This window comes from Phodopus roborovskii, unplaced genomic scaffold, assembly GCF_943737965.1.
Source record: "Phodopus roborovskii unplaced genomic scaffold, PHOROB, whole genome shotgun sequence".
Taxonomy (NCBI): Eukaryota; Metazoa; Chordata; class Mammalia; order Rodentia; family Cricetidae; genus Phodopus; species Phodopus roborovskii.
The window spans coordinates 28,945,735-28,960,917 of NW_026126460.1; the positions used below are offsets into that span (position 1 = coordinate 28,945,735).

Here is a 15,183-nt window from a genome sequence, read left to right on the forward strand (position 1 = left end):
GAGATGGTTATCTAGGAATTTTAAGTGGCAGATGAAAGTTTATATACTTTGGTTAAACTTGTATTTTCTTTAAAAAATAGTAGACATTCTGTTCTGATCTATGAAAAAAAGAGCTACAAAATTCTGAAATACAGAACACTGCCTATTAAGGAAGTTTAACATATGCCCATTTCTAGTAGGAGCAGAGATTCCCACTACCTAAGGTTTATCAGGAACAACAATATACCCTTCAATGCTAATTTCATAACGACACAGGTGAAGTACATAGACGGAAAATACCTCTAACCACAAGGTATCTTTCAATAGCTTGCACCAAAGCCAGGGGGTCAATCTTGACAGGACCACCTTTCCACTGCTTCACATTTGCACAGTCTGGGTGTCTTTGTAACTGACATTTTAACTGATGTGTGTTGAAAAATTTTAAAGCTTGTGATCCTCTGTTGAGAGAAAAGCTCAAGATAATTTAAGAAAAAGGGTTATTCTATTATTTCCAGGCAACATATTAGCACTTTAACTAAAAAGATAACAAAATCTTCCTTTTCTTATGATACAAAGCACTTAAAGATTTAATAACAAATCAAATTATTCAATATAGTTGCTATAAACAACAACTAAAAGAGTTGGATTTAAAATATAAATAACATGTAAGATTTTTTTTTCAATGAAGATTACAGAATTCCCTAACACTTATAAAACTAGTAAGAAAGCACATTTTTATTCAACTCAAACTTCAATATGATCAGTTACATGTTAAAACCCATTAAAATGTAGTAGAGTAAAACACTTTTACAAAATAAATATTTTATAGACCACACGCAAAAAAAAAATTATTGGGCCAGGTAGTGGTGGCACATGCCTTTAATCCCAGCACAAGGGAGACAGGGACAAGTGGATCTCTGAGTTTGAGGCCAGTCTGCTCTACAAAGTATGTTTCAGAACAGCCAGAGCTATTAGAGAACCTTGTCTCGAAAATAAATACATAAATGAATGCAAAAATAAATACTAGAATAAAAAAGTTGGAGAAGTATTACATTATTAAAACTTATCAATATAGAAAAATAATGGGTTTCAAAAAAAATATTGTCAACCCAATCACTGATTTTTACTTACTTTAAAAATACTAGCTGTTAAAATACATGGTTTGAGCTAAGAGTAGTGTCACATGCTTAATTTTCAGCACTTGGGAGGCAGAGGCAGGCAGGACCAAGTCTACAAAGAGAAATCTTGTCTCAAACAAACAAACAAACAAAAAAATAGGTAAAATACACAGCATGATCTTACCATGACCTTATCAGAACTTTCATGTTTTCCTTTAACAATTCTGGTAGCAAGTGGACATACCCAGGTAATGGTCCTTACCTGCCTCCAGATCCATTTCCACTAGGGAAATCATGCACTTTGACTGGAAACTGTTCCATTTGGCTGAGGCAGTTATTCATTTTGTGAACTAGTGCCAACAAAGGCGCGTGGCCCACTGGTTCTACTCTTCCAATGGGCTCTTCTCCGGGAAGCTAGAGTTATAAATACACCAACGTTAAACATGGCCTTTTGAAAAGTCAACTCTCCACAACACAAACATTTTAATAAGAAGTTTGACAAATGGAGATTTATCTATTAATTTCCTTATCTTTTATAATAGACAATGTTTCCAAATGTTTTCTCTTTTTTGATTTTTTTTTTTTTTTAACACGAATTAGTTGTTTTGCCTGCTTGTATATCTGTGTATAGGCATTGGATCCTTGGAAGTGAAGTTACACACAGTTTTCAATTGCTATGTGAATGCTGGGAATTGGACCTGGGTTACTGGGAATGAGCAGCCAAAGCTCTTGCAACTGCTGAGCTATCTCTCCAGCCCCCAAACAACATTAGACAAGATATAAAACATTAGATATATTCCTACACTTGCACCACAAGCATGGAAAATGAGATTTAAAACAAAACAAAATCAGTATCAATACCATTTCTGCCTTTAGGCAGTGTTCAAAAATAACTATGTACACTTAAAAGGGGCATGGTTAAGTAGTTTTACTAATAAACAATAATCATTAAGCTCATTACACCAAATATGCAGAAAACTACTTTCTGAGTTAAGACTTTTCTAAAGCACTTGTAATAGGAGGTCCAGTCAACAGTACTTGAAAGTAGTTAGCTTTTACTCTTAGCTACTAGGGGCAAAGGGAAAAAGTGGGAGGGAGAGCTTACAGACCCTTTCCTTGTAATCGGTATTATAGAGATGGTTGTTAAGCATCGTTTATGAACAAAATGAAAACAAATAGAAATATTGTATCAATCTTCCTATCATAACCTCAGCAAGTATTAGTAAGTGAAAATGCTATTAACGGCTATGAGGAGGTGGGGAGGATGAAGAAGATACTTGACAAAGTTGATGTGGGTGGGACCTCAGGTCACTAATGGTTAAGAAAGGGGATTTTTTTGTTATTGTTTTTTAATGCTACCCAGGCTTGTCTAGGACTCACTTTGTACCAGAGAATGACCATGCTGCCTTGCCCTCCAAGTGCTGAGATCTTAATCATGGGCTTCATGTCTGGTTTCATTTTACTATCTATTTTATGACACATAAAAAGAATCTAGGCATGGTAACTCATACCTTTAACACCAGTACACCTAGGAGGCAGAGGCAACAGATCTCTGAATTCCATGCCAGCCTAATCTACATGGTAAAACTTTGTCAATAAATAAATGTCAAGAGAATCTAACTGAATAGGCAACACACAGTACATTGTTATTGGGACATAAATATATGTACTTGTTAGCACCAACTCTTAAGACGGGACCATTATTAACTTACTGGAGAAGAAAAAAATACATGTAGGAATCGCTTTAACCGGATCTCTCTGCTGACAGCATCTTTTTCACTTTTAGATGTCAAGTACATCAACAGCTGTTTCACAAACCCACTATGTTGGATTTCAAATGATGAAACATCTGACTCGGAGACTATGCTACGGATTTCTACAAGGCACTCAGCTCCACCATCCACCTGAAAGAGTGGAAAAGAGGATTCTATACTGATTTAAACAGTACAATTTATATTTCTCCAATAGGAATCAAAAATATATTCTCAATGGTTTTTAAAAACAAACATGAATCCTATGAGCTACAATATAACTTGCCAGGCAAGATGTGGCCACTGGTACAATACTGGCTCAACTTTTACTGGGCTAATCTGAAAACCACTCGACAAGAGGAAAAATCATTTCTAGTAAGTACTATAAACCTGGTTAAATTCCAATGAAGGTCAAAAGCTCCTATTACTGTTGTTTTGTTAAATGGCCAGGGTCAAAACACAAATAATCAGATCAGTGTTGGTCAGAGAAAGTTTTTTTGCAATAGGAAATAATATGCAGTCATAACTGTTGAAGTGCTAAGAAAAATATCTTTTCACCATTCAGTCCAAAGTAGAACATCTATTACCATTCCTTACAAGGCTCAGGGAACATCACAGAAAGGTATCTCATGATGAAAACCAGGTGTTCATAACACAAAGTTTTCCATTTAACCAATGCAGATTTCTATTTAGGGATTAAAAAATGTAATACCACAAACTCCAATCAAAGGGGCTAACAAAAAATTACATCATTATATTCACCAAAAATAGGACATGCTATCTCTACCATGTAGAATACATTTAAAAACAAAAATAAACACAGAAGAACAACAATGACTACTTGTAGAACAATGACTATTTGAGAACCAGAGAAACAGGGAACAAGAGAGGGTAATGGGAGGGGAAATTGTGTACAAAGTACATAATATACAATGTATGAACTAGTCATGGTGAAGAACATGACTTTGTACAATTAATATTTTACTAACTTTCTCAAATTAGAGTAAGGCTCAGAAAGCCAGATAATGAAACCTGCTATGACTTTAAGTTAATAAACTTAATATATTTATGAAACATCTTGAAAATAAGATCGGAAATTACAAAAAAACATAAAACAATAAAGAATTAGATGAAATGCTCATGATAAAGTTCAAGCTGCTCCAAGTAAATCCTATGAATCTACAGATAAAGTTAGTTATAATAGTTATAAGCATTCAGAAAAGACATTCTTGTGAATTGTCATTTGTCAAGAAATAGGGGACATAAAGAACGCAACCCAATGGCAAGTCAAGGGTAAACAAGCAAAGAAATCAGTTGTAGAAACAATTTGTTTCTACAACTATCTACCAGCAAACAAGATGCACTGCACAGAGTACCTGGAGGTTGAGTTGTTCAGTTGCAGCACAAAGTCTCTGAAGTACATTCAAGGCAGGGTTGCTTCCATCCATGTTCTCAGAACTAAAATAACGTTCAACAAATTTATGTGCCTGCTCCTTAATCCAACCTTTAATTTTTTCTCTACAAGAAAGAAAAGGAGATATTAATGTATCCATGTAGATTTAAAAAAAAAAAATGTACACTGAAAGTCAGATTAGGGACCTATAAATATTTCACAGGTTAAGGTGCTTGCCACAATGACCCAAGCTCAATCCCCAGAATTCAATCACATGGTAGAGGGAACCCACTTCTACAAGTTGTTTTCTGACTTCTGCAAGTACTGAGACACAGATATAAAGGAAATAAAATTATAGCTCACTTAAAACACTTTTTGGCCTATGATCATTACTGTAATTCAGATTAAGCAAATTTAGTTTCATTCTGAAAACAAACTAAAATGTATTTATAGAACTGTTTAGATACTTAGAATATATTTCAGGTCATCACTTAAAGAGTGTTAAGATGTTCTAATTTTCTAAGTGTTCATATCCAAATACAAATTTAAATAATACTTGAATAAAGGACAAATATATCTACATGGTCCAATGCTGTTCCCTAAAGAGATGAGGTGAAGGTATACCAGAAACATGTGACCAGGCTGTCTATAAACTTTAAAAATACATTTGCTTAATTATTTTTATAACTAATTCAGAGAATCAGCAGTCAACTCGAACAAATTAAAAGTTATCTTTAAAATAAAATGCCACTGGGAAAATATCTTATTTATAGAGGAAGTAGTCTACACAGGTACTCTACCTTAAGTGCCTCCCAAGAAAGGCATTCCCATATGACCCTGACACTGGTAAGAAATTAGAATCTGACATAGATCTAAGTACTTTTTCAAAATAACAGCTGCTCTCAGCTATAAATCTTCAAATTCCACTAAGGAGGCAGAAGAAATTCATTAAAATGTACAAAGAGAAAATGAAAGCATAATTCAGTAAAAAGGTTCCATGTAGAACAAAAGTAACTAGAGCTGTCAGATGGTTATAATATTGCTACAGTTTTTATATGCAGAGAATAGGTTTGAAACCACAGGCGGGTCTTGAGCTATATACATCCTAATAAGGATCTCACTCATCTTTAACTTGAGAACAAATTGAACCAAGTTCACATATAACTTCCATGTGATGATTGTATACTCAATACAGTCATATTGAAGGACTCCCACCCCCCAACCCCAGCACAAACTTCACCTATTATTGGATATGGTGTCTTTTGAGGCTGCCCGAGCAAGACCACTAACTCCTGCAGATCTTGCAGGCTCGATGTTGTTGCTGTTGGACTGTGCACTTAACCTTCCCCATGTTTTTGGATTCAAGCTTGCCAGGAAGGAAGATTTAGGTGACTGAGTAGTGGTGGGGCTTTTAGCTATAAAGAGAAAAGAATTACATTCAAATCATTTCAAAAAAACTGAAGAAAAATCAAAAAATTCAGTCTTAATATAGGAATTAAGAGCACAAATCATGAGGAAACTTGTTTTGTCATCTTCTCCTCCATCTCCCACCAATTCACCAAGGGACCCACCTTGATTGTCTACTTTGTCATCATCTCTTGGAGGTGAATACTTTGGCCTTCTTGGCCCTCGTTTTGGCAGTCGTTTTCTCTTAAGAACATCACTTAATCGACTGTTGCATGGAAAAACAGAGGATGAGGTTAGCAATTACCACTGAAGAACCCAGGTAAGTCAGTAGAGACAGTAAAATGAATAACAGTATCAAAACAATTTGCAGACTGATTTAATATGGAATCTATAAGTCATATTCTATAGGGACTACAGAGACAGAAAATGAATTACTAACTGATAAAAACTGAAGGCTTAATTTTATTCATATCCAATTTTACAAAATATAATGAATTAAAAATACAAAGCACAGTTTAAAAAAAAGTAAATCAAACTAGTATATTTCTTCCCCAACCTAACTTACAACAGAACATACATGGGCCTTACTATTCATACCATAAAAATATTCTAATTACTTACAATATCATATCCAAAAGGTACAATAATGGTAATAACATCATAAATACACTAAGAATTCCCACTAATGTTTTTATAAATCTACTAAGGGACACTATGAAAAACCTATTTGGAACTAGAACCAGTATTAAGTGAATTGTCTACAGCATCTTTTACCACAGTTGTTTAGTTGTTGAGACAGTGTTTCCATATTACCTCAGGTTGGATCTCAAGTGTATGAGTTTCTTGACTTACCTTCCTTGGCTTTGAGAGTAGGGAAGGCTTCACTTCATCTGCCCAAAGGTTTTATTCTAATAAACACAATATACTATACCATACCTTGCAAGCTACTATTCTTGACGTTAGAAATAATTTCTGAAATTATTTAATAAAAGATACAAAAGAGTGGGCAGATAAAAAGAACATTCTAAGGGGATAGCAAGACAGTTCAATAGGTAAAGTACTTGCCAACAAGCTAGACAACCTGAATTCATCGTAAGGAACCACATGATAGAACAAGTGAACCAACTGGTACAAATGGTCCTCTGACTTCCACATTGGCACCAGGGCACATGAACACACAAACAAATATGATAAGTAAAATGTTCTAGTTCTGTCCATTTGTGACTCAAATAACATTTAAATAATGCAAATGATTTCCACCCCCCAAGACAGGGTTTCTCTGTATTGCTATGCAGCTTGTCCTGGAATTAGCTCTATAGACCAGGCTGCCTTCGAACTCACAGAGATCTGCCCACCTCTGTTACCCGAATGCTGGGATTAAAGGCATTTGCCACCAACACCTGGCTTCAAATGACTTTTTTTTAATTGGGAAAAGAATCCCAGAGTCTGGTAATTCTATAAAATAAACATATTTAATATATTCAAATACACAACCAAAAAAATAGATCTTCTGAAAAAAATAGTTCTTACGAAAAGAAGTATGCTGTAACAACTAGTAAAAGAAAAAAAAAAATGAAGACTATTTCACTTGGAGGACTAAAAAAAGAGATGGTTCAACAGTTAAAAGCATTTGTTTCTCCTTCCAGGAATTGGGGTCTGTTCCCAACACCCACATGAAGGCTCACAACCTTATTCCAGGGCATCTGATGTTCTCTTCAAGCTTCTGAAGGTACCTGAACATTTATGATACACAAACATATACTAAGACACACACATAACAAAAGCAGGAGAAATGCTGTAAGGCCTAGTTTGTACAATGAGTTCTGGACGAGCCAGTGCTATATATCAACATTTAAAACCTGGAATATGGAACAACTTAAGACAAAGTATTTCAAAAACACAGGCTTTCTTTGAACTAATGAGCTATTATATTGTATAAACACACTACTCCTTTATTGAAACTGGCTTAGTAATACTACATTTTAGTTCCAGGACAAACAAGGTTACATAGAGAAACTCTATCTCCACCACCCCTAACACAAAAGAAATAAAGATTACATTGTGTGGGCTATCTCACAGCATCCTGAAACTCATGGAGCACATAAAGACATCTCAGGCAAAAGGGAATACTTTACAGCAAAACTCTGTAATAATTTAACATTATTGTAATGACCAGAGTGTGGAGGAACAATAAGGTAGAAGGCTAAGTGGGAGACAAGCAAACACAACAGCATCATAGGTAGGAAAGTACAAAGTTTAGCAGGCTCCAAGTCTATTTCAGAAACTAGACCAATTAACAATGAAAAGCATAAACTCACCCACTTCCCTGAATTAGTAACCAGTCAAAGCCCGACTTTTTACTTAAGCTCAAGTACACTACCACCACAAGGTGGCAGCAAAAGTCATTCTTCCTTCAATCTAGCCAGATGTACAAGTCAATGGTTCTTCAAGGTATACAAACTTTTAGGATCCCAGTGTGAATATTTTACCAATACGTATTTTACTGGATCCACAGTTAAGAGCACTAGCTTTGATTCCTAGCAGACACGAGTTCAATTCCCAGCACCCACACGGCAACTCACAACCATCTAGTCCAAAGAGGTTGGATGTCCTCTTTTGTCCTCCAAAGGCAATGCACAAACACGATATATACATGTAGGCAAAAAAAAACACCCATATAGACATATTGTACAGTTGGGCTGGAGAGATGGATCAGAGGCTAAGAGTACTAGCTGCTCTTCTAGAGGTCCAGAATTCAATTCCCAACATCATCATGGTGGTTCACCACCATGTACATGCCACAACAAAGTATACATAAATCTTTGTTTTAAAAAGATATATTGTACAACAAAAGGAAAAACATGTATAATTATGCTGGGTACAAATTAAACTGGCTTACTATGTACAACTCAGATGGCAATATTCTAGTTTCTAATATAAAAGAAATAAGACCACTTAAATGTACAATCTTCTAATGCACTGACAATTAAAAACAAAAAATTGAAGTCTCCCAACATCCTACAATACAGCAGAACAACCACAAATGACTTTAAAACTATCATCTATTTACTTTTAAGAAATAGTCATGTATTTGGGAATTGAACTTAATGAGAAGTCAGGTTTGGCCACCTTGCCTATGGTTTCTAATTTGTATTTTTTTTTTACTCCATCAATACCTGGATATCACAAAGGCACATATGCAGTAATACAAAATAGTTACAAAATTATGGAATTCGAAACAAAGGCTAAGATACTCTGTAACACACATAAACAAACCTAACATGTCTGCACCTTACTTTATTTGGGTTCCAATGTGAATATTGTGCATATATATTTAGTGTATATACAAAACAGGGCCCAAAGTACCTTTCCTAAAGTTATTTTCTTTCCATCCCAAGAATAGAAAAGCTGAGGAAATACTTCAGGGGTAGGGGTAATTGTTAAGTCTGCAAATTTAATCCACACACCACAAAAAAAAAAGTTTACTCTCAGGTATTTTACTCCCAGTAGGCATCTTGGTTATCAACACGGATAACAGCAAAGTACTTTAAGAATCACAACAAAACTCACCCTTGAGGGCTCAGGTCCAGAGAATCATCTCTGCTATGCTGCAAGCTGGGTGACCCCAGATCAGCAGAGGCATTGGTTGCAGCTGTGGCTGTCCCACTGCTGGCTGGTGTTGTGGACCCCAGGGATCCTGACCCATTTGTACACGCCTTTGGTGGACTTGTCAACAAAGACTCTGATTCTGCTAAATGTTTTACTTGATGCATGACACCTTCAACAGCAATAAGAACAAAAAGAGGTCAGTTTAATCAGGAGTCAAGAACAACATCCATCACTACAAAAATTTTAAATGTTAATCATGATAAACTAGAAATAAAGCCAGGAAGGTGGATGAGCAAAGGAGGAGGAAAAGTCCAAGTTTTCATCTTGACTCCATCAGAAAACATAAAATTAAGGGGACTGGAGAGACGGCTCAGAGGTTAAGAGTACTGGTTGCTCATCCATAGGTCCTGAGTTCAATTCTCCCTGCCCACATGGTAACTCACAATCATCTCATGAGATCTGATGCCCTCTTTGGCATGCAGGCATAAATGCAGGTAGAACACTACATAATGAATGAATAAATCTTTTAAAATTTATTGTCTTCTAATCTTCAAGCCAAAATCATATAAAACAGAGCTACGCAAAGCAGAAAATACTCATTTAAGGAACACAGCACACATCATAATATAACCAGGAAGGGAAAAGTAGTCAATTAGTTTCAAAGACTACAAGCAGTACACTGTAATAACACTGCTACCCATAAAGGTGGTAATCAGCACACTGTCAGAGCAAGGAGAAGAGTTTCTACTGTGATAGTATTGACTCTAGCCAGGGAAGCAGACCATACCCAGGAGACAGAGGCAGGTGGATGGATTTCTGAGTTTGATGCCAGCCTGGTCTACCGAGGTAGTTCCAGGACAGCCAGGGCTACATAGATAAAGCCTGTCTTCAGAAGAAAAATCAAAGAAATCCCTCAAAACAACAACAAAAAAGAAGCTTTCCTCCTACAACAGATGGTAATAAATACAGAAACTGAAAGCCAGACATTATACAAATATTGAGACACTTTGGATGCTCAGCCTGAATGGGGTCTCTCCATCAAATCTCTGCCATTCAGGGCTTCGGAAGCCATGTGGAAGAGGTGATGGAAATAACTTTAAAGTCAGAGAGGGTGGAAGACACCAAAGAACTAAGGCTCTGTAAATGACACTGAGGCAGCATGCACCACATAGAGTCCTAGAGCTGAAAGAAGTGGACAAATGCTGCCATCTTCTAAGCCTCTAACCCAGAAGCTTTTTCCAACTAAGAACCACTTGCAAATGAAAATTTTGTATTCTCCAAGGGAGTCTCACTCAGGAAAGAAACAACTCCTAAGGAAATGCTGTAGGCCCAGCAGTAAATGTTCAACAGAAAATGAATTCAACAGCATCTTTGGAGGTTCCTCATTTTAATGCCGTATCGGGGCTCTTCCTTTTTATTATGCTCCTTCCTTCCTTCCTTCCTTCCTTCCTTCCTTCCTTCCTTCCTTTATGCATGCATGCATACATACATACATACATATTCTTATTTATACTCATTTCTTTTCTATTTTTACCCTTCAGATCCTTTTTGTATATATTATGGCTTTCACTGTATTGTTTTTATAGGATTCCTAAGTGTATGAACAAGTGGGTCTCAACATCTATATGTTCTTTGTGCCTTTTGTTAGGCTCTTCTGTTTGTTTTGTCCTCTTCTGATGTGTTAGTTTTTATCTTATATTTTGATTATTATTCATTAGAAGCCTGTTTGTTTTCTAATGAGAGATAGAAAGGCGGTGGATATGGATGGGAGAGGAAGTGGGAAAGAACTGGGAGGGTAAACAGTAATCAGGATATTATGGGTGAAAAAAAAAATCAATTTCCAATAACAGGAAAAAAGAAAAAGTATTAAGGTTTAGAAAGATGGCTCAGTGGTTAAGAGTACTCACTGCTCTTCCAGGGGACATGAGTTCAATTCCCTGGATGCACATGAAAGCCCACAACTATCTGTTAAATCCAGTTCCAGAGAATCTGATGCCCTCTTATATCATGTACATTCTCAACCAAGTTAAGATAAAGTAACTCCTGAACTTTCTAATCTACTGCTACAATGCACTGCAACCTTATTCAGGGAATTATTATAGACTGACATACAGTACCTGTACTTCTAGAAGTTGACTACTGCCAAACTTGAGTACATATTTGGGGGGTGGGGGGAGGGTGAATATCACTGAAAAAGACAGTGAAACTCAATCATCGTGTACTTATCACAATACATACATACTACACGTGAAACACTTGCACGTGACACCTAATACTTTCCTTGTAAACACTGTACAGATCACATTAGTTCTAACTAGACTAACTTAGTCATCAACTTATGACCGAAAATAGCAAAGCCATTATAGGTGGTGGCAGCATACATCTTTAATCACAGTACTCAGGACACAGAGGCAGGCAGGTTTCTGAGTTCAAGATCAGCCTGGTTTACTACCAAGCAAGTTCTAAGACAGCCAGGACTACAAAGAGAAATCCTGTCGGGGGTGGGGGGTGGGGGTGGGGGTAGATATGGAGGCATTACCTTCTCTTCTGAAGTAAACACTAAATATATCAGGTAACTTTTGCATTAAGATCTCTGCCATCTGAAGTGCTCCAACTACTATCTTCAGGTCTTGGCTTGATAGCATGGAGGCAATGTGACTAAAAAACAAAACATTTATGTATCAACTGTTTGAAGTTGGTCATTACTTTTGGCCATACTACTTAAAAATTATGAACAAAATTCCATTCTATTGTTTCAAGTATAATTTTATTAAATTCAGTTAGATTTTTAAAATTAACAGTATGTTAAAATAGACATTCAACATTGTATTTTCTGTACTACAATTTGGAAATTTCTAAGATTACTTCAGATTTAAATTTCTAAAACATTTTTACCATTTTCATGAACAAACCTGGAAACAGCATGATTTTTCAGAACATCCTTCAGAAGTTCAGCATCAGCAAAATAAATTATCCTAAGAATTGCTCTAAGGCACTTATGTCTGACCGCAGGTCCTGCTGAGGAGCTGTACACTTCATAGAGAACACCGAATAAGGTCTTAATGAAAGACTTAGCCAGTTCCGGATCTTCTTTCATTAGCTGTGCTCGAGCATCATCCTTCTTTAACTCTGAGTATCCACCTGTTATTTAAAAACAAGTACAGCCCTGAAGTGACTGGCCAACTACTATAGAGCCCAGTGAAACAAAGTATTCAGCCAAGCAACTACTGTGAAATATTATGCAAATTTTTTTCATTATAGAACAAACATTAACTTATCTAATATGAGCATTAAGAGACTACTGCACTGACGATTCTCACCAGCTAAAAGCATCACTGTACTAAGTATACCTCTTGTTTGTACTAAAAGCATGGTCTAAGAAACACTGGGGAAATTTCAACATCAACTCACCAAAAAAAAAAAAAAAAAAAAGTTAAAAAATCAGAGTATAAAAAAATGGACTTAATACTCAGATAAAAACTGATTTTACTATTTTGTCCACAAAGAGTATGTGTAAGGAAAATGGAAATGTTGAAGAGTATGAACAAGGGATTGGCCAATTATTGTTATGCATCTTGCCCTTTACCCATAAAATACATACATTTGTTTATATTTTATAATATGACAGTTTTGAGACTACAATAGTATTAAATAGTGCAAAGGTGGTATAACCTATTAAATCTCCTAACATTTACCACCCAGTCCTTTTCTGGTGGGGTGGGGTGGGACAGGGTCAAATGAACACCTGCATTAGTTCTAACAGGCATCCCATCTTTAAAAAAGAAAATTGTGGGAAAGACATCACACATGTAGTAATACTGGCTCAATCATAATTGAGGCACAGATTTTAATGAAATATATCACCATTATTCCACTATCTTACCCTCCCTAAGGATACTCAATGAAACTATTAGTATGTACAGAGAAATTATCACAGGTTCCAGCAAGAAGGTAAAGATGCCTGACAACAAGGCTAAAGTCTGGAACCTACATGGCAAAAGAGAAATGGTTCATTCAAGTTACTTTCTGACTTCTACATGTATGTTATAGAACATGGATGGCCATACAACATACTGAAAAATCAATGTTAAATAAATAAACCCCAACAGTACATCTCTACTTAACTCAAAGGATACTTACTAGTGTTAGTATTGGCTAAGGGATTAGGTTTTCTCTGAATGGCACGTGCTGTTCCCGTGTCCTCATTGATTTGCTGCATAGAATTAAAATCAATAGTATAAACTCGTCCCAGAGTGGACAAGCTTATCTCATCCTCACCGACCTGATGGGCTGCCTGAGAGCAAAGAGAGAGAAACCTTGAATATAAACATGTAGAAATTTGTTACCTTAAGCACGGTAGGGACCTTCCACACATGCTACTTTATACATCTATTTTGTGTGGTTGGCAAACTGATACAATGTGGAAATTTAATACTGTTGATGGCAAAACTCATTGTTTTTACAAATCATTTAAATCATTCTAAGTTAAACCAAACCGTGAGCTCCGGGAAAATAAAATACCAAGTGACATAGCATAATTGACATAAAGACTCTTTATATTTTGTACTAAATTGTATTGTGAAAGAAACTTTACATACATGCTTACAACTCTAGTTGTTAGAAAACATTTTTTTATCAAATCAATTTCTAGTAACCTATTAAAATTCTCCTTTAAGCCTAATACCTTGTATAATTTTCCTAAGGTAAACAAGACCACCTCACAATTTACATGCTGTTCTAAGATTATAAGGAACACAACTAAAACCTAAGATTAATAATCACAATGCAAACATTACACAGAAGAGAAAATTTTTTAACTTCAGGCACCCTAAAGAAGTTGCAAAATATGCTATATATGGTGGAATCCCAGCATTCAGGAAATTAAGTCAGGTTTCCAGGTTCAAAGACAGCTAAGGCTGTATTATAGCGATAACCTATCAATTTAGTAACAAAAAATACTCTTAATACAAAGGCCAGTCTAAAATGAGACTCCTAGACAGAATGGAGTAACTATCTGGCAATAGTAAACTAATAGTAAATGCAATTATCAGGAGAATGCTAAGAAGAAAAACACTTAAAGTTAGAAATTAAGAACACTAGCAATTGTGGCACAAGGGAAGAGTCAACAAATGGCTCTCATAAAAGCTGGTTCTGAATTCTCCTGATTTTAGAAACTGATTGGAGAAAAATATCTTGAAAGAACAGCTTTACAAGAGGAATGAAGAAGATGGTTGCAATTCAAAAACTGCCTTAAATTTAGAAGAATTGTGCTACCAGAAAATGTACAGCCTTTCAAATACTGCAATGCTTTTATAGCACCAAGTCTTTTTGTCATCTGAGAAATTTAAGATTATTCCAGTGAATACAAACAACATCAGATGAACAGAAATCACAAAGAGACTGTCATGGAAAAAAATCGTCGTTAACATTTTGGTATATTCCTCCACTGTACTATTCATTCTTTTCTAACCAAGTAAACAAAAGTTTCATCGTTTTCAACACTGCTTTCATTTGTCATTAAAATCTATTTCACTAATGGTGAATTACATACTAATCTATTTAAAACAGTTTTAGTATTCACCCTGAGGCAGGTATTCAACTTGTTTTCACTTTTTTCCCCATTAAGTATAAAAAACACACGATGAAAGATTTCTTCTGGGTTGAAATAGACCTGCTTTGAAACATAGTCTAACCCTCTAGTGTTTCCTTTTGGAAACAAAACTATGGGATAAAGAACTTAGATTACTTGCTCCAAGCCAAGCAGGTAGTTAGCAGCAGAAGCAGGACTAGAACATCATGTTTTCTGACCTCAACAGAATGAGGACCTTCTTTCTCAGGAGACAAAATGAGAGAATCTTAAGTTAATTCAAAACTGAGCACACTAAGCACATACAACCACCTCCCCATTCCATCCCTACACCCACTC

General features: G+C 35.8%; 1 protein-coding gene across 1 annotated transcript in view; it reads right to left on the reverse strand.

Annotated features, from left to right (window-relative positions):
• Trip12 (thyroid hormone receptor interactor 12) overlaps window positions 1-15,183 on the reverse strand; it is a 112,192-nt gene that overhangs the window by 20,306 nt on the left and 76,703 nt on the right. Inside the window, 10 exon segments of the mRNA XM_051190608.1 lie at window positions 280-437; window positions 1,360-1,511; window positions 2,810-3,001; window positions 4,225-4,366; window positions 5,482-5,656; window positions 5,813-5,913; window positions 9,219-9,426; window positions 11,797-11,915; window positions 12,170-12,398; window positions 13,398-13,551. Of these exon segments, the coding sequence (XP_051046565.1) occupies window positions 280-437; window positions 1,360-1,511; window positions 2,810-3,001; window positions 4,225-4,366; window positions 5,482-5,656; window positions 5,813-5,913; window positions 9,219-9,426; window positions 11,797-11,915; window positions 12,170-12,398; window positions 13,398-13,551 (1,630 nt within the window).